Source organism: Ornithorhynchus anatinus, chromosome X1 (genome assembly GCF_004115215.2).
Source record: "Ornithorhynchus anatinus isolate Pmale09 chromosome X1, mOrnAna1.pri.v4, whole genome shotgun sequence".
NCBI lineage: Eukaryota > Metazoa > Chordata > Mammalia > Monotremata > Ornithorhynchidae > Ornithorhynchus > Ornithorhynchus anatinus.
The window spans coordinates 103,474,547-103,498,330 of record NC_041749.1 but is presented as its reverse complement, the minus strand read 5'-3'; the positions used below and the strand labels follow the sequence as shown (position 1 = coordinate 103,498,330).

The window sequence follows — 23,784 nt, the reverse complement described above, 5'->3', positions numbered from 1 at the left end:
AGATCAGGCACTGCCTCCTCAAAGCTCCCAGAATTAGAGCTTGACAGAGTGGCTCAGTCTGTGCCTGTGGTTGGAACGGAGCTCTCCCCGGAGCCATTCCTCCCCACAGCCTAGGTTCTGGCAGATTTTCTATCTGATTCACAGATTCCAGTTCAGAATCAGTGACCCATCAGAATCCAGGTGTGAGGCTCGATAGAGAGCGAGAGCAGATGGAATGGCTCCGGAGGGAGAATCCCCCGCAACCCATATGCCAAAGTGCAGGGCCTCTTTCATCAGTCAGTCATATTTATTGAGCTCATTTATTGAGCGTTTACTTTCTAGACTGTGAGCCCGATGTGGGCAGGGATTGTCTCTCTTTGTTGCTGAATTGTACTTTCCAAGCGCTTAGTATAGTGCTCTGCACACAGAAGCGCTCAATAAATACGATTGAATGAATGAATGTGTGCAGAGCACTGTGCTAAGTGTTTGGGAGAGGACCATACAACACAGTTGGTAGACATGTTCCCTGCCCACAAGAAGCTAACAATTTAAATGGGGATGTACTTTGGAGACTGTAAGCTCGTTGTGAGCAGGATTAGTATCTCCCAACTCTGTGGTATTGTACTCTGCAAAGCCTTTAGTACAGTGTCACGCACACCATAAGCGCTCAATAAATATCATCGATTGATTGATGCTCTGGAGGGTGAATCCGGAGTCGCGTGCAGGAGAGAGGCTTCAACACAGGGCTCTGGGCATCGGTCGCCACCACTCAGTTACTTCTGTGCCTTTCAAAACCCCTTTTCTGAATCGGTCAGGATGCCGCTGAATTGATCACCAGGGAAACTCATTACCATATAAATAGGTTCATTAAGATTCAGCTGTGGATGGGCCTGGGTGATTGGTTTGATTTGTTCAGGTGCATGAGTTCCAGAAGCCGGGCCCTGGGCCTGGGTGCGAAAAAATTGGCAATTCCAGTCTTGATGTCATTGTTGTGTTTCTAGTGAGGTTAGGTGGCACGTCTTCTGAGCTGTCCGGTGCTCCTAGATGTCAGTCACATATGTGAGACCAGCTGTGAAAGAAACCACGGCCCCCCAAGCCTGAGGTCTGAAAGAAATCAAGGTGGATTTAAAGGATATTGGGGCAAATTTCATGACAATCAGAAAGTGGGCTTAAAAGATACGGACATGCTCTTTTATACTTCCTTGTGGTTGGTTTCCTGGTTCTCTGTGTTTGTGGAAGATGGGGAACTTGGAGTGTGTAGAGGTGTGTGGAGGCAGGGGGATTGATGAGATGAATCTGTGTCCAGCCCCAGGTTACCAGGAAGCCGAATTGGGCATCTCGCAAGCCCTGCCAAGGAGCCCTTGGCCACCCACGGTCCATGTGTAGCTCCATCTCCGGGTTCCATTTTCTCCTGTTGGATTTCAAGGGCACCCATCTTCTCCAGGCACAAGATGCCTCCACTCTGTTGTCGCCGGCCTGTCCCTAGGGAGGTCAGAGCTTGTTGGCGGCCACCTCAGCGATCCTCAGGATAGCTCCTCAGGGAGCAGGTGGTTTGAAATTCAGAGCAGATGGATGGCACCTGTACCCAAGTATGGCATAGTGCCACGGCCCTGCGGCGTGGCTGCTCCCAAAAGGGGGAGAGAAAACTGACAGCACTCCCAGTGCCTCTTGACACCCAATGCTTGCTGTCGAGCCCATGGCCGCAGGTATTCTGTGTCTCTAGGGTGTGTGTGTTTCTCAGGCTGGCCAGAGCTTCAGATACATTTATCTGAACATGTTCCAGGTTGGCAAAGAAAACGTTTCTGTTTTTTTCTCCCCTGCCCCTTCCCCCCGCCACCGACCCTGCCGTCCAATTTCTCTTTCCTTGGACGGAAAAATTGTTCCCATAATGGGTGAAGCCATAAGTAAGAGGGCCCAATTAATTTCTATGACTTTATGGGCTTTGTGGGGCTTTCTGTTCTTGTCAGATGGGAGATTGATAGAGCCGTGTGAACCAGATCGCCTACTGGAGGCACATCGAAGCCGTTGGACTAATGGCTTGCTTATTAATATTCATGAGCCGTCTCATTTAGCCGGTGCTCTTGGGACTTGATTAAAGTAAGGAACACTGCTGCTGGAGCCAGGGGGGAGGCCCACCGATGTGTGACTCACAGCGTAGCGCCTCCACCCCAGGAGCCGGCAGGGACCATGTCAGTGCCATGACTGCGGGGCGATCCTCACCCTCCCGGGGCTTCACCGTCTCTCCTCCCAACTCTCTGTTTGTGCGGGCGCGGGCCCGGGTGCCTGTTTGCACGAGGCAGGACGAATGGAGTCCCGTGGGTCCCTGTAGTTTCGTGTCCCTGCCTTACCTGCTGTCTAACGCCCAGCCTGTGTTTTCTCCCCCAAGGTGCTGCGGGGAAGATGACCACGTAGATGTGACCGCCTGGGAACAGCAGCATGGGCAGCGGTGAATGGGGAGGAACAGGTCTGCAGCCTTGAGAGCAGCCGCCCCACGGACCGGGTCCCTTCCTCGGCCTCGGGCCTCCCCGCCTCGGCCTCGGGCGCTCCCCGCCGAGAGTTCCCCACCACGCGCCGGATCCCCCGCTTGAACGCTCGGAATCTGAGCTGACTGGTGACAGTCTTTAAAGTTTATTCGAAGAACATTGTCTGTCCCGTGGCTGTGTCTGTGCCTGAGACTATTGAGAGACAACCCTTGAGCTCACAACGGGGAGCAGTCCCGTCAGCCAAGATGGGTGACATGACCAACAGCGATTTCTACTCCAAGAACCAAAGAAATGAGGCCAATCATGCAGGCGAGTTTGGGTGCACGTTGGAGGAGCTGCGCTCCCTCATGGAACTCCGTGGGACAGAAGCCGTGGTCAAAATTAAGGAGACCTACGGAGACACAGAGGGGCTCTGCAGGCGCCTGAAGACCTCGCCCATAGAAGGTAAGTGCTTCGGGACCCCTCTCTCAACCCCAGGCGGAAGGAGGGCACGCTCCAACGAATTGCCGAAGCTTTGCCCTCCGGGAGTGAAGGGGGCCACTGGCACCTCTTTGGAGCCTTTCTCCGTGCTGGCAAGGAGGGGCTGCCAGCAAAACGCTAGCAAAGGGGGTGGAAAGGCAGGGGACAGGAACGAACGAGCTTGCTCGGCAAGAATAGTGAGCTGTTAAATTGATGTGCTAAAAAATGGGCAAAAATAGTTTTGCTTGCTAAAGCTGCAAAAGATGCTAATTTCATCCTGAAAAGCCGGCAAGTAACGAAATGAGAAGTTCGTCTGTGGCGTCGACCGGAGAGGCAGGAGGTCCACGTTTTCAGAGACGCACAAAGGGAGCCACGGAACCATTGTCCGCTGTCAATGACCGTTTTTCTTCACATGAAGCAAACTCTGACCGTGTGGTTGGTACCTGTTGGCGGTCTCGAAGGGATCGTATTGTGGTGTCGGCTTTAGGGAGGCTCCCTTACCACTGGCCATGATTTCACGTTCGCCATTGAATCTCTCAAAAGTAAATAGGTGGCATGGTCAGAGGTGATAGCCACTGGTTTGCTGTTTTGTCAATTCAGCATCTACAAGACTTATGCTTCCACATGAAATAGGGTCTGAGGATAAAAGAGAAACACAGCGACACTAGAAATGTAGGACTCCCTTTCTGGAGGGAGGCGGTTGGAGGGTTGGTGGGGGTGTGTGTGGGGTGTGTGTGTGTGTGTGTGTGTGTCTCTGTGTGTGTCTCTATGTGTACGATGGTTTTCCACAACACCCTATTTTCTCTGGTCCTGTAGAGAACTAGACCTTTCTATTAAACTCTCCTGGGAGAAAGGAAGGATTACGCTATGATGGTGATGTCTCCTTTCTTTACATTGTCAACTCTTCCATTGTCCCACAGGGTTCCAACACTACCGATTTGATTCTCATGTCCCATGGGTACCCAGAGAAGGATTTGGGAAGAATTTTTTTCTCAAGAAGCTTAAAGAGTTTGAGTATAATCTCTAAACTTTATCGGGCAAGCTGGGAAAGGAATAGTCGATGGGTTCAGTCCAGGGTTCTCCCCCAGAAGAATTCTGTGGCATGAAATGAAATAAAAAGCTTCCAAGGTCCCTTCCAAGTGCCATATACACGTTAGAAGCTGAAGTTGGCTTCTCACACTCAGCCTCCGGTTGGGATAAAATAATAATGGTGGTATTTGTGAAGTGCTTATTCTGACCTTTCACTGCACTAAGTACCGAGGGAGTTACAAGATAATCAGGCTAGACACAGTCCCTGTTCCACACGGGGCTCATAATGAGTTCTGCCGATGCAGTCAGGTTTAGGCCCTGAGTTGCTTGTTCCCTGGCTCTACTTTCGTCCACTCTCAAACTCCTGGGAGTCTCTCATGTAGATAGCATCACAGGCTCAGGTCCTCACAGGTCTTGACCCTCGGTAAAACCCTGGGCGAAGTCATCTGCAGACATCCAGTCTGTCCCAAAGAGCTCTGCATTCTTTCTTATTGAGACTTGACCTGCAGAGCCAAGCCTTCCAGTGTCCCCCTGTCCCAAAGGCTCTGTCCCTAAGGAAAAGTTTCAGAGGAGTAGATGAGGCCCCGGGAATGCACAGCGAGCAGGGAGAGTGCTGGATGCTCGACCCCGAAGCCCTTCTTTACTGGTGGATGCGTGGTCCGGTGTCCATCTGTACAGTCACCTCTTGCCCTGGACCAGTCAGAGAGGGGAGAAGATTTTACCCTCTGTTCTCCCACTGATTATCCCAGGAGACTCTGACTACTCCTAAAGCCCAGAATGGGCTTTATTTTGAAAATAAAGGCCAGGGCATTGGTTATCTGCTGGGAAGCTACCACTTCTTGTACAAGCAAAACTCCGGAAATATGAGACGCGGTCACCAGCATGGCTGAGTCGCAGGTTTCAGCATAGTAAATTCTGAGGAGGCATTAAAATGGCAACTGCCGAGAATATGGAGAGCCAGTGTGATTGGTCCTGTGGATGGGCCGTATTAGTACAAAATGTAATTAGTAAAGAGGGTTTCTGCTGTCACCATGAGTGGTAATTCCTTTCCCATTTTAATAATTGATGTTGTGTCAAAGTACTGCAACGAAGGACCCAATTATTTCTGTTGAGGCCTAATTTACGTGGAAAAAAATCCCAAAACGAAGAGAAAAAGGTGTGAATTTATAATTCTGACTTCTCCCACACAAGAGTGATTTATCCTCAGTAGCAGATTTGTCTGGTTCTGAGGAAGAAGTTAGTACTCTCAAGCAAACAAAATGGTGTCAGATATAGCTCAGTGTGAAAGACTGATTTTAATAGGGGTCTCTTTTTAATAGATTCTTATTTTTCTTTTGACCAAAAGTATTTCAATGGTCATCCTTCTATTTCTAAGCAATCAACATATCCTGGTAGTGAATGTCTCTCATTTGAATGGTGTGATGGCAGTTACAAATGAGATCTTAGTATGGAATTACACCAAAGTGATCTAAAATCTGGTTCCCTTGGATTGGACGGAGCCATAAAGGATGGGGGAACAGAAGAGTCAAGGGAAAAAAGGGGAGTGAAGAGGTGAGTGAGAGAAAACTCCTAGCTTGTGTCCTCTGCCACTTCCACCCTCAGGTCCAGTTCACCCAGACTCCGATGCCTGGGACCCTCTGGTAAAATTCATGTCTGTAGGCCCAGAACTAGCACGGACCCACGGATCCAAGGCTGGCAGAGCAGCTGGGGCCACTTTTACCTGCATTCCTCTCCGGTCAGTCCTCTTCCCTGCAGCAGGAAGGAATTGGGTACCGAGATGGCACAGATCTCTCTTCCTCCTTCTATGATCCTCCCACTGGCAGCAGAGCATGTGTACCTCAGTCGACTTTTTTTTTCCCCTTTAGGTTTTTGGGACACGAATGTACCCTGAGGAACTTAAAATGGGAAGCTGGGGAAACACTGAAATTACAGAACTACCCTAAGTCAGGACTGAGACTGTGAGGCCCATTTAGGACAGGGACCGTGTCCAGTCTGATTATTTTGTGTCTCCCCCAGCGCTTAATACAGTGCTTAGCACAGAGTAAGGACTTAAGAAATACCATTAATCAATTATTATTAGGGCATCTGGCCCCCTTAAATTACACACATCAGATTTTAGGGGCAGCCTGAAAAATCTGTACTTGCCATTCAGAAGTGTGTTCTCTTTCAGTGTTGGGTCTGATGTTCTCTGAGCACGTATGTGCATCTATATCTGCATTCACTGTTTATAAGGTCATCATTCTGGAGTAGAAAGCATGGCCTACTGGAAAGAACATGGGCCTGAGAGTCCAAGAACCTGGGTTCCAATCCCGGCTCTGCCCCTCGGATGTGATCATAACTTCTCAGTGCCTCGGATTGTGCATCTGTAAAATGTGGATTCAGTACTCATTCCCCCTCCCCCTTAGACCATGAGCTTCATGTGGGACAGGGACTGTTTCCGGCCCGGTTATCTTCTATCCACCACAGTGACTAATACGGTGCTTGGCATACCGTGAGTGTTGAAAAAAAACAAACCATGATTCTTCTTTTTATAATTCTGTGGATGTCTGAGTAGGAAGGTGTCCCTAGTTGATAGTCTAAGGAAACTGAGGGGCCTATGTGTGCCTAGTAGGACTTATAGAATACGGAAGGGCTGACCGCAGAGACTACGTAGGGTCCCGCGGCTAAAGGAATGCCAGACGAGGTGGCAGATGGGAGATGGGTCCTTCCGGGTTGGACTGACCACACTGCCCCTCCTTTTCCCTTGCTTTGCAACTTCCTTTTTGGCAACTTGTTGCATGTGTTTCTTTCTTTTGTTTGCTTTCTGTAAACAGCTGGCAATCCAACTCCAGTCCCTTGTTTGGGATACAAAGGCCTGGCTGTCTTGTTCCAGGTAAGAATATCTCCCCAGGAGGGATGATATTTATCAGTGTGAGCTTGTGGGCTCTTTAATGAGGGCTGTAAAGAAGGAGGCTGATAGGGTTGATGCAGAGGTGTCTTTTTACACTCTTCCCTCATCTGCCATTCTTGACTTTACCCTCTCCAGGGCCCCCTGGGATCCCACTCCAACCCTGGGACATCACGGCCAGTGGGTCCGCTCCTCCAGGAGCTGGTAGAGCCCAGGAGCCTTGAGGTAGAATTGGAGAAGCATGGTTTTTGACACTCTTTTCCAGAAAGGGGTCCTTGTGGAGCGACGCCTCTTTTAGGAAATTCCTAGATAACCTCAGGGGCCGTGAAATCTCTCGTTGCCTGCCTTTGGTTGGGGCTGGCCGTCTCTCTGGAGTGCCAGCTGAGGATGAGGTCCGCCCTGTCTTGCTGCAGTTCCCGATTAGCTTTAGAGTTCTTTGTCATGAGACAGCTACTGAATGTGGCTGGATGCCCCAGTTCCAATGGAAAGGATGCCTAAAATTAACTAGAAAGCAAGAAGAATAGTTTCAGGAATGTAAAGGGTATGCAGAACAGATGGAGCAAATTAATAGGCCATTGCAGAAAAGAAAACAGGGGCAGAGAGAGTACCCAGGCAGGAAGATTCCAAAGGGGATAGAAAATAGTACACTGCACAATTCCTTCCCGAATTCCTGCCTAGCAACTTAATCAGTGACTTGACCACTCTCTCGTTGGGTGCTCTGGACTCTGGGCATCCAATCAGACCACTAGAGCTGACCGCTCTTTTCTCTTTAGCCCTAACCAGCATCTGCCTCTCCCAAGCAAGGAGGCAGCTTCCTGCCAGCTCTCCATGACATCCTGGGCCTTGTCTTGCCTTTCTGCAGGAGGCCGTTGGGCAGAAATGTTTTGGCTGATCTCCTTCATTTCTTCAGGCCTTTCAGTAATGTTCCCACTCCACCAGTTTTCCCCAAGTGTCCCTGCAACCTTGGAAGGACCACGGCAAAGTGCTGAGGACATGTTCTTTCTTGCCTGTAAGAAACACAGCTCCGTCGAAGGTCGGACCAGAGCAAGGGAACTCTGTGTGGGACCGGCCCATTCTGGGAGATGAGAAAACCTCAGTGAAGTGGCATTATTTGGGGCTTAGGAGACCCTTTGAATCACACCTGTGGGAATGCATGTATGGACAAAATGCAGAATTCAAATAGAGAGTCTTCGGAGCATTTTAGTGAGATCCCTGAGCCGCTGGGCTTTCAATTTCTTAGCAGAGCAAATAGGGGCTGCCCAGAGCCTTGGGTTCAGCTGATTGCCTGGACTCCCCAAATAGCCATAAGCTCCTGGCAGCCTGAGCCAGCCTCATCTCTGCTCCTCCCCCCTGAGAGCCCAGAGAATCTCCACACCACACACACATCGGTACTTAATAAGTACTTTTTGATGACTTTTTCAGATAATGATCCCAGCTTCTAGAAAGCTGGCCTGTCTCCAGGTTGCTGAGGTTTTCTCTGTTGACTCTGCCTCTTCAGCTTATCCCCTGCCTGTTCTGCCGTGGCCGGGTGCCTGAGGTGGTTGCATAAGCAATGGGCATCTCGCTTGCCTTGGGCTGAGGGGAATCCTGCGTCTCTAGTCTCCATCCCAGCCAGCTCGAGAGCCCTCTAACCTGTGCTCGGGTCATTTCCAACTCCCACATCGCCAGGGTCGCATTCTTGAGAAACCCCAAGCTAAGGAAAACTCATGCTGCCGGAATGGTCTGTTCTTGCCCCGCGGACCCACCCGTGCAAGCAGATTCTTTGACATCACAGTATTCCAAGTCCAAGTAGGCTCGCCTTGATGGAAGAACGTTCTCCAGTTCCCTAAGCCCGCTCTCTCCAAATCACCTACTGGAGCCTTGTGTTGTGGGAGAACCGAGTGTACTCTCTCCTTGAGGAGCCTTACCCAACACCTACCAAGTAAGTTCTCTCAGCAACCACCTCTTTCTTTGGCCTGATTGGCACCCAGTGGCCACGGACCCTGAGCCAGAGATAGGAGGGGGGACACGTGGCTCCAAGATGCCCATCGGGCATTTCCATACTCTGGGAGGAGGGAGGGAGGGAGGGATCCGGGGGCTGGCGGGTGGCAGGGAAATCTCTGAGTGGCTGCAGGCAGATGTTAGACTTCTCTAAAGACTAGTGCGATGGGGGAATAATGGAAGGAGAGGAGACATTAGGAAATTGTGGGGGGCGGAGGTTAATGCACTTCTGTGGCCGAATGATTTTGGCCAACATGCCTCAAGGATGGCATTGAGTTTGCCTGAGCTTTGGCAGCTTGACACACCACAGAGTAGTTAAGTTCAACTTGTGTAGTCCAAGTAGGACGTCCCTCTGGGTCCCAGAAAGCCCTGGACTCTGTCTCTGACGGTGGTCAACAGAGCACTTGAAGAAACTGGGAATGGTTACCCTCCTGGGCTCTAATCCTCATCTTATCGCTTTTAACCTTCTCACCGAGTGCTCATTCTTGAATTGATCCAAATCCTTTTTGAAGCTGCTGCTTATTTTGGCCTACTCATTTGCTCTGGGAGTGGATTCTATAGGGTTGTCACTTGCTCTGTGAAGAAGTGCTTCCAGGCAGTGTGGCTTAGTGGAAAAAGCACGGGCTTGGGAATTGGAGGTCGTGGATTCTAATCCTGGCTCTGCCACCTTTCAGCTGTGTGACTTTGGGCAAGTCACTTTACTTGTCTGTGCCTCATTTACCTCATCTGGAAAATGGGGATTAAGGCTGTAAGCCCCATGTGGGACAACCTGATTACCTTGTATCTACCCCAGCGCTTAGAACAGTGCTTGGCACATAGTGAGCGCTTAACAAATACCATCATCATCATCACCTTCAAGTTTTAATGGCTGCGCCCTCCTCTTGGGGTTGTGGGATTTGGAGAGCAGCAATTCTACACAGAATTCTGCAGTTGTCTGTTTGCCCTGTCCCCACCCTTGGAATTTTGTAGATTCTTCCTTAGCCTGTATTTCTCTATACCATAGACTCGTAAAGCATTTTTAGTCAATCTTATGGAGGCTTCTATTAAGATCATCTCCTTGTACCACCCCCACCCTTCCCCTTTCCTCCCTGTTTGAATCCCCTTCCTTTCTCTACCCTACCCTTCCTTTACTTTACCTTCTCCCTTCCTCTCCTCTCAACTCTTTCATTTCCCTTGGCCCCATATCTCTCCTTTCCCTTCCCTTCCTTTTCCTTCTTTCCTCTCCCCCTTCCCTTTAGGAGGGAGGACACGACCTCAGAAACTGCTGTGTTTCCTTTGAGAAGATAGACTCGGGATTGGGACATTGCCCAAGTCCATCCAGATATCAGAGTCCGTGGCCCAGCTGACTGCCCCCGAGGCCAAGCCCAGTGCCCAGTGTCCAGAGTGAGCTCAGATTAGCTCAGCTCAGGCTCACTGATTCCTGATTCCTCTAACTCTTCCGGGGCTTTAGTGCTCCAATCATTTGTGAACAGCTGGATCTGACTTTTTTCCTCCAAGGCCAGAGCTCCTGACCTAAGAATACTCAGAATACTCTTGAAACAGATTAAATTGTGTGATTAACTGGGTAATTCGGGGTACAATTGGGGAAGGTTTTTTTTTCTAACTTTTCTTTAAACTCCCACTCATCTTGGCTGAAATCCAAAGCTCTAGGCCTTATTTTAGCTCTGAAAAATACTTGGAGCCCTGGATAATTGGAGAGCTAAATTATATTGTGATGTTAATGGCTTTATGACATCGTGCTCGTATTGGCATATTTATGACATTTCATCCCTTTTATCTGTTGATGTGAGGAGCTGGCGGGCTCGGTGAGTCATGCCGTATGAATACATTCATGACCATGCATAAATTAGCTGTCCCTTTCACGTTCAGCTAATTTTAGGCAAAAAAGATCTCAACAATTGATATATTGGTTGTGAGATAAATTGGAAGTCGCCTCCCAGTTAGAGGCAGATGTGACCTCGGGTCTCTGGCTTCAGCAGGGGTGGTCAAGCTTGCCATCCCTCTGTTGATAATGATTGGGCCCAAGCTCTTTGGAACAAAGTAAAGGTCTGCCTCCTTCTCCTCCTCGTCCTTCTCCTTCTCCCATTCCTCCTCCTCCTTTTCTCCCTTGCCTCTGCTTCTTCCTCCTCCTTGCCAGCTTGGCTTGCCTGGCTCTGGTTTACCCAGAATTTCTAGGAGAGCAGAGATAATATTGCTCAACCCCCACCGCCACCCCTGCTCCACCTCTTTGATCCTCTAAAATGCTCCGGACTTACTTGTCCGGAACTGGATCGGAGAATGGCAGAGTCTACATACCCCCATCTGGGAGTTAACAGCACTGCATATTTAATGTCAGGCTGCTTGAAAAAAAAATTGGAGAAACAGATACTTCTGAGTGTTGCGAAATACAATCTCAGTTTAATTTTGTATGAATCAAACTGAAGGAAACGAGCATGCCCGCAGTACCTGTAGGAGGGGAGAGGAACAGGTGGGAGGAAGATAGTGCTTCATATTGCATTCAGTAAGATACTGAACGAAAACCCCCTTACCACCACAAAGGGTGGAAAATGACAGGAGCCATGGCCTAACTTCTCCTGGGTGCTGAAGATGATTCACCTTCCTTGTTACCTGTATTGATGACTTAGTTAGCTCTGGGGTGGGAGAGTCGCCTAGCACAGTCAGTGGCCCGCACGGTAAAGCTCTCTCCATCAGTAGCATCGGCTGTGTACATGCGCACGTACACACACACACACACATACACATATGACTGTACATAGTTTGGCATGTTGATTTCAAAAAGGCCATTCAAATCCCTTGTTTGGGAGAGCATTTACTATAGCGTAGAATGAGCCTTTTTCAGGACGATCAAGTGAGAACCAGATGTAAATCTGTTGCCCGTGTACCAGCTTAAGAAGGTTAAGTTTTCTTACCCAGTTGTCTTTCTGAATCATCAGCAGAACGTACTCGTTTTTTGATCATTAGTTGGTATTTGGTGATTTGCTGATTAAATGGTTCCGCTCACCCCACGAGGCAGGCCAACTCCCCCCAACCCCACTGCAAGGCAGAACAAAATAAGCAGATCATGGAAGAAAAAGTGGAAGCTAGGTGAGAAATTATTGTAAATGTGAGCCTAGGGATGGATTTGTCATTTTGCTGCTTACAAGCACCAAGCTTACTGCTCTCCCTTAGTTTTTAAAAAAAAGGGAGGAAAAAAAGCATTCTCTCATGACCTCACTGCTCATATAAAGAAACACGCCACATTGCGCTGAAGAAACTCCCTGTTGTGTAATGTGCTCAGTGTTCAGATAATTTGTAGGGTACAAACTGCAGTTGAAAAAATAGTATTATTAAATACAAATGTTTTTCAGTTTTTGAATTATTTTTCAAGAAAATTCATTGAACCCCTCCTTCCTCTCCTCCTGCCCCAAAGAAACCCCCCACAGATTTGTGTTCTAGCCTTTAAGATGGTGACATTTGGTGTATTTGGGGAAGGGAAAGGCTTTTTGCTTCTGACTTCCCATCTCAGTGACTTTCCAGGGTATGTTTCAGCCTTTATTTTACCATGTAACATTGACGACTGTCCTCAAGGGGTGATTCCTGAAGCCAAAACTCTTTCCTCCCCTTCAGGGAGCCCCATCTGCCAGGTCCAGTCAGGGGAAACATACCAATCATCCTCCTCGAGGGCCACTCGGTGCCGAAACGTTTGCGGTGAGACTTCATTGTGAGGCTTGAAGGACAGTGCCCCCAAATCCAGCACCCACTTGCTGAGATGAGGCTACCTTAAGAAATGACTACCAACCCACAGAAGGCTGAATTTCTTCCTTTGGCAGAGAACCTCACTGCCCAGTTCTAAGAAAACAGCTAGGATCTCCAATCACTTTTAAGAAAGTCACGCAAAGGCAGTTTCCTTGAACACAGTCCATGGGATTGAAAGTCAAGGTGATTACCCAGAGGCCCAGGAAACACAACTGGAGACCACAAGGGGACCAAAAGTGAGACCAGGTCTGCCTCCCCTCTTCTGGAGAAAGAGATACGACTTTTGTCCTCATTTTTATTTTAATGGCATTTGTTAAGTGCCATGCGCTTTGCTAAACGTTGGAGTAGATGAAAGGTGGGACACAGTCCATGTCCCATATGGGGTTTATAACCTTAATCCCCTTTTTACAGATGAGGTAACTAAGGCAAAGTGAAGTGAAGTGACTTGACCCAGTTACAGCAGATGAGTGATGGAACCGGAATTGGAGCCCAGGTCCTTCTGACTCCCGTGCCCATGGTCTGCCCATGGTCTGTCCACTAGTCCACACTGCTTCTCACTTGACCCTCTTTGGCTGCTCGACTTGGGCTAACGTAAACTTGGCTTCCAAAGCCTCTGGATTAGATGCTCTGAGCTGACAAGTCTTGATTAGTTTGCTCCTGGCTTGGGCCTGACTGGCATATGGTTTACTCTGGGACCACGGCTGAATTCATGACCCACCGACTCAGGGAGCTAAGTAAACCCAACTTGGATTGGCTCTGCAGTGACCTTTAACGTGAGCAGGACACAGTTCACTTCCCCACCTTTGTTGCACTTCATCCATTCGAGGCCTGTTCTTTCCGGCCCTGGTGTTACTTTACCCCAAGATGATACATGGGCAGGGGGAAAACTAGCCTCCTTTCTACCTGTCACATGAGAGGTTTTCTGATGAGGATGCTAATTTATTTATATGCTTCCTTCAGAGTGCTTTTTCCTCACTCAGTGATTATCTTACCTGCTCCTGGTTCTCCCCAGCCCACCTCTGTGTTTTCAGAACCCGAGTTATTTATAGGTGGATGGAATTAGCACCTTGGTGGGGAGAGTGTGTGTGCCAAGCACTGCTGGTGTCTGCCACACATCCACCATCCTGAGAAGAAGCTTTGGAACATTCCTCAGTCATATGGGGTATCAGTTCCCCTGTTCTGTCTATTCCCCAAGGCCCTTGCCTACGGGAGGGTATCCTGCATTTTACCCTTCCCCAGCACCTTTCCCCAGCCTGTGTAGTTCCTGCCTTCTTCTAGTTCCTGTCTTCTTCCCGTGCTTGATTGCAGAGACTCTTGGCCACGGTTGGGGTGTTAGGGTGGCAGAGAGTAGAACCCAAAGGGGGAGGCTTAAATACATGTGAGAAACAGGGACAATGAAGGCCGGTGTAGGTGAGACAACATAAGAGGTTCTGGAAGATCGGAGAGGCGTCCAAACTCTTGCAAGGCTCCCTAGGCCTTCTCAAATGGATGAGCCTCTGAGGCCACCTCTCGGGGAAGAAGTTGTCATTTCTGGCATGAGGACTGGGAACCATCACAGGCTGGTTCCCCCTGTTCCTCTGCCTATAAGCTCCTCTGCTAAACCTAGATTAATGATCTCCCTAGAGAGGGGAGATCCAGGAGAGGAGACAACAGTAAAGGAAACAAAGAGGTCTGAGGAGGAAGGTGGATGAGGAGCAGACTTAACGTTGCAGTCCAAATCGTAAGGAGGCTTCTTCATTCTCCCCGTGACTACTTAGTTCTCTGTTAGCTGCGATTCTCAGCTGAGCATGAGGAAAAATAGAAATGACCCAGAAAGTTAGGTTTGAATGGATGAAGTATTCCCCTTTCAAATGTTCCTGTGATGAAATGAGAGCTCTTGGACAGGAATGCTTCCGATACTGGGAGCTCTTTTGACCCAGATTTGTGTTTTGGAGTTTTTTGGGGTTTTTTTTGGTGGGCATGGGGTGGCTGTTAGGGGCATGAACACACTGAGACAAGGTGAAAATTATACCACAAGCTTCTAGAGGGCAGTGGCTGTCCTCCCTTAAACTAACCTTCAGCGAGATAGGTGATGGCAAGATAACTTTGCTCAACAGTGTCCCCTGACAGGAATGATGATGATGGTATTTATTAAGCACTTACCGTGTCTCAAGCACTGTGTTAAATGCTGGGGGATAGACATGAGGAAATCAGATCGGACACAGTCCTTGTCCCATACAGGCCTCGTAATCTGTGAGGGAGGAGAATGATTCTTCAATCCCCATTTTACAGATATGGAAACTGAGGCACAGAGAGGTTAAATGAATTGCCCAAGGTCACACAGGAAGCAAGTGCCAGGACTAGAACCCAGGTGTCCTGCCTTCCCGGCCTGTGCTCTTTTGGCTAGACCTCGCTGCCTCCCACAGGAACGCCTGGGCTTGCGTGGACAGTTGGAATCTGTTTGCCCGGTCATGTTGAAATTTCCTCTCTCTGTAATTCATTTCAGTGTCTCTCTCCCCCCACAAATTATAAACTTCTTAAGGACAGGCATCATGTCTACTGATTCTCTTGTACCTATCAAGCATTCAGTACAGGGCTCTGCACACAGTTGGGTGCTCAGTAAATGCTATGATCCTTTTGGCAGCTGGGCCTAGAGCTCAGCCTGCCTTCTTATAGAGCAATAGAGAGTTCACAGAACCACCTTGGGATTCACAGAGGCCACGGGGAAAGTGGGGCCTTTTTATTAGATGAGAGAACGTGGAAGCCCTCATCTTTTCTGCTTCCTCCCGACCACCTTGCACTAGGGGACCCCGTTCTGGTCTTCTCTTGTAATTTCCGTAGCTGTGGCTAAGAAAACAGAGAGGAGTTGAAGCTCCCAGGTTATGACATCGGGTAGGGTTGGGTAAATATAGAGGATTGGTGTCATGTGAATAATGAATCTTGCTAATATGGAGAACGGGTGGCTGGAGAGTGGCCTGACCATCCCTAGGAGGTAAGAGGTGCACAGGAGAACCCAACTTCCCTCTTGGGGCTCTGGATCTCAGGAGAGAACTGGATAGTGGGATGTCAGCAAATGTCTGGAATGATTAAAAATAAGCTTGGTCTCCCAGTGAGCTGTGTGAGCGTTAGCAACTCACTACTGTTCCAAAGGCCAAATCAGAGGGTTTTCTCCATCAACATCAAATGTTGCTGTGATTTTTAATTCCCAATGTTCCTCTTGTTGAGCAGTGGCCTCCCAGGGTGCACGTTTGGTTGAAGTGCCAAAGATGCTCTGACCCTGCCCCAGTTTCCTGTCAGTTCTGCTGTTGACAAGAATGTGATGTGGCTCAGGCTTAATAAAAACAGAAATCAATACCCAGAGTCTGCCCCAGACACCTACCTTTCTGATTCTCGTGCTGGAGGTGTTCCGTCGGTCTCCCGGGCTTGGCTGCTGATCCCGTCTCCCCAGCTTTCTGGAGCCCTCAGTTGCCTGGCCTCTCGAGGACTGGGGTTGGGATATGGGCTGGAGTTGGGGTTGTCCCTGGTGGCTAAATGTGACCATCCCTTGTGTTGTAGTCCTTTTGCCCAAAGGGCTAGAGCTGGTTATCGCCAAATAGAATTCCTATTAATTTGCAGGCCATTTTGCATGTAATATCCGTATCAAAATTTCAGCGACCCAAACTCCCTCCCTCATTTCTTCTCATCTCCCTTTGGTGTGCCAGGCCCTGCTCCATCTCTGCTCCTTCCCTGATGGATCAGGAAGCCTCGTCCAACTGAGACCAACATTGGTGGAGCCCTGGTCATCTCTGCACCTTTTAGTTTCAGACCCAATGCCCAGAACTCAGAACTTTGGGGCCCGGTTGGTCACCATGATGCTCTCCATAGTCCAGCCCCCTGCTGCCTCCTCTCTATCAGGAAACTTGGACCCGCCTTACCTCCCCACTTCCCTGCCTTCTCTCACAATCAGTACCTATCCTTTTCTCTGCTATCTTCTCCATATCTGCAGCTCTGATAAATCAGATTCATCATTATCATCATCACCATCTCCACCACCTGGATTGACCAAGTGTTTCTGGGTGTGGAGCACTGAGCTGGGCACTTGGAAGTAATAGGGGAGACGGTAGAAATAAGACTATAGCTCACTGTGGGCAGGGAACGTCTCTACCAACTCTGTTATATTGTACTCTCTCAAGTGCTTGGTACAGTGTTCTGCACACAGTAAGTACTCAATAAATGCCATTGAATGATTGATTAAATGAATATTAATTCATTCAATTGTATTTATTGAGCGCTTACTGTGTCTAGAGCACTGTACTAAATGCTTGGAAAGTACAATTCAGCAACAAATAGAGACAATCCCTGCCCACAAAGGGCTAAACATACAATAGCTAAAAGAGTGAAAGAAAGGGTATAATAACCACAGGTAGCTAAATCAAGCAATTCCAAATAAACAAGTCCCTACCTTCCCAATCATGCTGATCCCTCAGCCAACTCAGTGATCATCAATATGGCCCGTGTCTTGGGACCTGAAGCAGGAAGGAAACCTCCATTTCTTCCTGCTTGGCATCTTTGGCCCTTGAGATTCTAGTGTGGACACCCCCCCCCCCCCCCCCCCGACCCAAACTGATCTTAACTGTGGGACTGAGGTATTTGGGTTGGCTTTGGCTTGGGCAATACATGGGGTTTTTGGAAGTGTGGAGCCGCTGTGACCTGCAAGACGCTTCTCTTCCCCTCATGCCTTGGTTTGAAGTCGGGATTTCCTGTCCCTCCATATCGGTGCTGGGGAAAGAGCTGTCCCCTCACTCTAGGAAGGACCGTGATCGGTGAGAAGAGTTAATTTTAATTTTCGGTTCAGCTGCTTTCACAAACTAGGGACCACGATGTGTCGTCCCTGCAGCACGAGGTGTGAGGCCATGGGATTCGCAGAAGGGAAATCTCGTTCTCTCGCTGTGGCTCCATGTGCTACGGGGTAGAAAACTGGTGTGCCAAACTATTTGCTAATTACTGGAATGCTCCCGCATTAAATTAATTAAGGTTTCGTAATAGGTCAGTGTTGGCTGCTGAAGCCTAAGGGATATAGTTGGCAAAGAAGTGAGGGAGCCGAGTGAGTGGGCACCCTGGGGTTCAGTGGTGCCATCTCAAATGTCTCCCCTTTTTAACTCAATTTATTGCATGACCACTGAGTACAATGCAGCGTACTAAAGGCTTGGGAAAGTACACAGAAGCTCAAGACTTGTTTCCTGCCTGCAAGGAGCTTATACTCTCCACAGACCGAGAAATACGGACTCTATGCTGATGATGGGCATAAAAAATACAGATCTAGGTGCAAGAGGTAGAAAAAAGATTAATAGGAATCAGAGTAATGATAACTAGTTAGGGAAGGCTTGGTGGAGAAGGTGGGATTTTGAGAAGGCTTTGAAGGTGGAGAAGGGCTGAGATCTGGTGGAGTTGAAAGGCAGGAGAGTCCTCGCCCCCCCTGACAGTGTGGACAAGGGGTCAGAGCCGAGTAAGACGGAAACGGGATAGAGCCAGGAGATGGGCTTGGAAAGGGCAGAGTGAGAGCAGGGGGCGTAGGTGATGAGGAGACTAGTTCAATAAGGTGGAAACAGCTAGTGGAGAGCCAGCCTTGAAGACAGGGGTAGAGAAGGGTGTGTTGATGCCCAGGATGATGGGCCACCACTGGAGGGTTTCGTGTAGAGGGACCGCCTCACAAACTCAGTGGCTTTCCAAACCTGATGGCAGGAGAGAGAATCACAATCTAAACAACATTTTGCCAGTGAAGTGCTAGGGTGCAAAGAACAGCACACAGCCCAATGAACCCCATAATTCTGACCAAACATTTCATAGAGGCCACAGCCCAGACAATGTGGAACTACTGAGTGTTTTGCTCAGCCTAGCGTTTTCTTTTCAATTGTCATTTGGCCCAAGAAAAGATGGTTATCTTTCATAAGCCATAGGGCTCCTCCTCCAACCCATCTCAACTCTTCTTGTTGATCCCTAACAGTGCTAGACCCATAGTATGCGCTTAACAAATACCATCATCATTATCATTATTATCCCTAGCACACTAGACTGAGAGCACCAGTTTGCTTAAAAAACACAGCAGGTCCCTTCTCCCATAGATTCCCGTAAAAACGAAGAACAAAAAAATTAAAAGAGGAGGCAGAAGATATTAAATTTTTCCCTGGATCTCTTGCCTGGCTTTTACTAGATCCCCCTGCCCAAGCACTTGGCCCATACAAAGAGTATGGGAAATACAAAGGAGGAACTGAAGATCTGAGCTCAGGGCCACACTTCTGAGGTAACTGAGAAGTGGTGGACTACCCCTCATGATTCAAGTGCTGGGCTAGAAGAGTGTAGTTCATTTAGGAAAGTTGGGCAAGGGCAAAAAAAAAGGAAGTGGTGTTGTCTTAGATGACAAGAATACTAACACGTGCTCAGGGGACAAGGAAGCAGGAGAGCTGATAGGGGCAGAGTGTTCATGTGAAAGAGTAAGGAGAGAGGTGAATAAGGGCAGATTTTAGGCTGCAACCTCCTGGCAGGCAGGGATTGTGGTTTTCCACCTCTTCTGAACTTTCTCAAATGTTTAATAGAGTGCTCTGGATAAGGTAAGTGCTCAGTACATACTGTTATAGACCTCCGAACTAGGAAGAGAAGAAGGATGAAGTCTTTGATGAATTCACCAAGCAGCTTTGGATTGGGATAAGATGCTGTTAGGACAGAGTGTGTATTTCTTCAAAGATGAACCAAGATCCTGAAGAAGACTCTTGCATTTCATTGATCTGAAACCAGCAGCTTTCTGTCATTATCATTATCATCATCATCATCATCATGCTCTGAGTGCCTACTGTTTTTTGTTCCCTGCCATACCTACAAGTCAGCTATTGCCCAGGATGTCTGTACTTGTACATTCCAAGCACTTAGTACAGTGCTCTGCACATAGTAAGCACTCAATAAATACTATTGAATGAATGAATGAATGTCCTGAGATTTAATAGCATTCGAGCCCTCACCTAAACTGAGAATCATAGTGAGGTGAAGCATATTCAGCCAGCTGTTGGAGGGAGTCAGGAGTGGCCCAGGAAACCTCAGCCTGTTTTGACTCAGACCTCCTCCCCCAGGGGGAACTGCCCTCAGGATTCCCTGTCCAGACACGTTGAGGCATTTCTGCCCTCCAGTGGGTAACTGGCTTAATCACACTCCAGTGACAGTTGGGTTTCCCTGAAGGCCAGGTTGCAGGTGGCCAAGGACCCCAGGGGGAGAGGTGGGCTCAATTTGGAAGTCTAACTATGAATGCATCAGATCTGGCAAATCTGCATCCCAGACATGGCAGCCTGACCTCCCAGAGCACCAGGTTTGGCGTTGAAGAGTTGGGGCTGTTGGGGCTGCTGGTTCACAGTGACCAATATTTTTCGGGCCATGAAGAAGTAGCACAAATCCCAAGAGAATATATATGTTCTGCTCCCCTTTTCCTCTCCCCTGGTGCCACATGTCTGAAATTTTGCAATAATCCAAATGCTTTAGGCCAAATGATCTGAGGAGCAGAGTTAATCGATTAATGGTATTTATTGAGTACTTACTGTGTGCAGAGCACTTTACTGAGTGCTTGGAAGAGTACAACACAACAGAGTCGGTAGACATGTACCCTGCTTGCAAGGAGTTTACAGTCTAGAGGGGGAGATGGACATTCAAATAAATTACAGATGCATATGTGAATACTGAGGGGCTGGGGGTGGGGTGAATATCAAGTGCTTAAAGGGTACGGATCCAAGGGCATAGGTGTCACAGAAGGCAGAGGGAGTAGGGGAAAAAAGGGCATAGCTGTGGAAGGCCTCTCGGAGGATTTGTGATTTTAATAAAGCTTTGAGGGTGGGGAAAGTGGTGGTCTGTCAGATACGAAGGGGGAAGGAAGTCCAGGTCAGAGGGAGGACGTGGGCGAGGGGTTGATGGCAGATAGATGAGATAGAGGTATAGTGAGTAGGTTGGCATTAGAGGAGCGAAGTGTGTGGGCTGGGTTGTAGTAGAAAATCATCAAGATAAGGTAAGTTAATCAACAGGTATGTCTGTCCTTTTCTTCCAAATTACATCCCCGATAAGGTATTTAGTATTAAGCTACTCATTCCCAGAAACGCAAGCTGGTGAATTCAGGGAATGAATTTATTAGGTTTTCTTTGGTCCTTGGGACTCGACTTTTTATGACTATGCGACCAGGCAAGTGAAGAGGGCAGGAGAAGTTGAAGTTGAGCTGAAATGCCTGTGACCTCCTCCCAGGATCGCTGTCTTGTATTTCAATTCTTGTATTTCATGTGGTTTTCTCAGAAGGCACAACTGCTGTAGTTAGAAGTGACCTGACAAGTCTGGAATAAAAACACCAGGTAGTTTCACAAAGTCATTATGTTGTTAGCTCTGCTGGCAGCACAATGGAATCATTTTCCCCCTGCAGAGTGTTTAAAAGAAACTCAAAACACTTCCTTGAGAGGTGAAAAATAGCATCATCTCAACATGTAAAGGAGCCTTGGGACGTGGCAACTCAATAGAACTAAATGTATTACTGAGAAGAGTCATGGAAAGTGTAATGTTAAAAGCCCACATGGGCCAACTTCATGCCCACAACTGGCCCTGCTCTTTGGTTGAGAGGAGACTGGAGATCCCTAGAAACACCAGTCCTTGGTGACTTTTTAGCCTCCTGGGGTCTGTGATGCAAATAGGAGGGTTTTCCAGAAATCCCCACCAGGTCACAAAATGGACGCTCTGCTGGGATGTCTGGCCCCATCCACTGTTGGGAGGGGGTTGATTGTAGGATCAGTATGGCATCACCCTTCATCTCACAATGGCGGTTCCTAAATTCATTCTCTGCTCAACAACCTGATCTCTCTCCTTGCCTCACAGGCCCCAGCTCTCTGCTGGTCTATTCCCCATCAAGACAGGCTTAATTTCCTCCCTGTGGTTATCCGATTATGATTCCTGGGCCAAGAACCTGTCCTGTTAGGAATTTTTTTTGAATGTTGCACGGTGTTTCTGAATTGTCTTTACAATAGTTGGGAATTAGTCAGGAACAGTGGAGACAGGATGAGGAGCTAGAGACTTGGCGAGAGATTTCCAGAAGCCATCCTGTACCAACCACGAGCCCGCAGGAAAACACCAGGGACAGGAATTGAGTGCTTTAGGGAAAAGCAACGAACTAACAGAGATGACAGCCAGGTGGAGTTCGGCACAAAATCCCTTTGAGGCCTCAGATAACATCCTGGTGACAGTTATCACCAGAAGATGATCTTGTTTCCCTGGGACAGTCTCGCTAAAAGCCCAGGGTAAAGACGCCCACTGTCCTCCCTCCTACTGGCAGGGCTTTTGGGGGGAAAAAAATACTTCCCTGCCTTTGCACCTGTTCGGGCAAGGTGACAGGTGAAACAGAAGCTGCAGAAACTACAGAGCTGCAGAATCCTGAGTGAGAGAGGCTAGTTCTGCCTTATTAATAATCGTTTTATAATGATAATCATGACCTTTATTAAGCACATTATATGTACTCAACACTGGGGTAGATACAAGGTCATTAAATTGGCCACAGATGCTGTCTCACATCAGGCTCACAATAGTTTTTATCCTAATTTGACAGATGCGAAAACTGGATTGTAAGCCCCTTAGGGACACGGATCAGGGCTATTAATGGGTACTTTCCCAAATTTTTAGTACAGTGTTCTGCACACAGTAGGGGCTCAGTGAATATTATTGATGGATTAGGAAACTGAGGCCCAGAGAGGTTAAGTGACTTGTCCAAGATCACACAGCAGTCCAGTGACAGAGCAAGGACTAGAGCCCAAGTCTCTTAACTCCCGGACCTGTGCTTTTCTCACTGGGTCACGTGGCTTATTCTTCCAGCCATCAGGAGTTACTTGGAGAGATGAATGATAGGGGAATCGGTGCTCAACCTTTCTCTTTTGCACATGTGCCAGGTTCTGGTCTGGCTTTGTGGAGATCATTGGCTGCTGAACACAGGAACAGAGCCAGGCAGGGGAGAAGATGCCTGTTATGGCTCACTGCGCCTGTCACCAGCCGCAAAAATACACCTTCCAGCAGTAATCTGGTAACTGTATTTTTCAGACAATGTATTTTAGAACTGACTGGCCCCAGCAGTGTAACATTAGATGAGGATGTCCAAGGGTTTTGACCATAAACCTAAAGGTTGTAGTTGTAGGAATGGCAGTAACCAAGGAGTCTGTTGTTATTTATTTTTTCTTTTTAATAGTTTTGGCTGGAATAAAAGGGGGAATGCTCCTCTGACTTTCTTGTAAACCTCCTCAGAGGTTGCAGGATTGGGAGAAACCTCAAAATGGTCAACACCCTGTCTCAATCAATCAATCGATGGTATTTATTGAGTGCTTACTATGTGCAGAACACTGTACTACCCCCTTGGGAGAGTACAATACAATACTAAGCCTTTGGGAGAGTACAAAACAACATGTAAACTCATGATAAGCTTAGAGTCTCGAGTCTCTGGGCAGGACCCCTTATAGACCTCTTCTAGACACTCCACAACATATCTCGGTCCCTTATCTGTGACTCTCTAAAGTCCTATGACAAGTCTGAGGTGGCTTGCCCCACTACAGGTTTTCCAGAAGATAAAATTGGAGTGTTAGCCGTTATCAACAATTTGGTAGGGTGGGATCTGAGGGGGAGAGGAGAGAAACAGGAGCCAAGGTGAACCTAATCAAGTCCTCTCAAGGAGGAACGGAGAGAAGGTTAAGTTAAGGAGGCCCAAGTTCCCGCATGTGATAAGCTCAGCTATTGCCTAGGTGATCATGTCAGATAATGATTTCCTCAGTATCATTTTGGGCTGTGCTTTGAACAACCTAAGGCCTGATTCTGGAGTGTGAGGCTCTGCAGCCTGACCTGTTGCACTCCCAGTGTCTGGCTTCCACACTCTCTCTCACTCCCGTCAGCCTGGTATGCACTCACTGGTTGAGTAACCTGGCAGATCTGTTGAAGAAGCTGCCAACTTCCCTGCTTCTCCATGCCCAGCTCACCTTGGGCACAGAGGGGAGGGCACCATCTGTCCTTAGCTTGCCTTAGGCAGCTCCTTCTCTTGTGAGTGAGGGCTCCCACAGGGCTTTGGCTGTGTAGCAGAACTCGACAGGTGCATTGATTCCCTCTACCCTGGCTCCCTTGGCTTATTTAGCAATGGTTGATATTCCAGTAAATAAAACATAAGGGGATTGTCTAGAAGGCCTATGCCAGCCATTGAAATTTCATTTTTGATGATTCCCATGCTCCTGAAAA

At 48.3% G+C, this 23,784-nt stretch overlaps 1 protein-coding gene across 17 annotated transcripts in view; it reads left to right on the top strand.

Annotated features, from left to right (window-relative positions):
* The window catches only part of ATP2B2 (ATPase plasma membrane Ca2+ transporting 2), a 563,774-nt gene that overhangs the window by 364,816 nt on the left and 175,174 nt on the right, over positions 1 to 23,784 (top strand). For 15 of the 17 annotated variants that reach the window (XM_029050120.2, XM_029050114.2, XM_039910392.1 and 12 more), the window contains one exon: positions 2,366 to 2,906. In XM_029050120.2, the coding sequence (XP_028905953.1) occupies positions 2,708 to 2,906 (199 nt within the window). In that variant the 5' untranslated portion in view covers positions 2,366 to 2,707. Of the gene's footprint in view, positions 1 to 2,365; positions 2,907 to 23,784 lie in introns of those variants that run through there. The other 2 variants (XM_039910397.1, XM_029050119.1) reach the window with 1 other exon arrangement.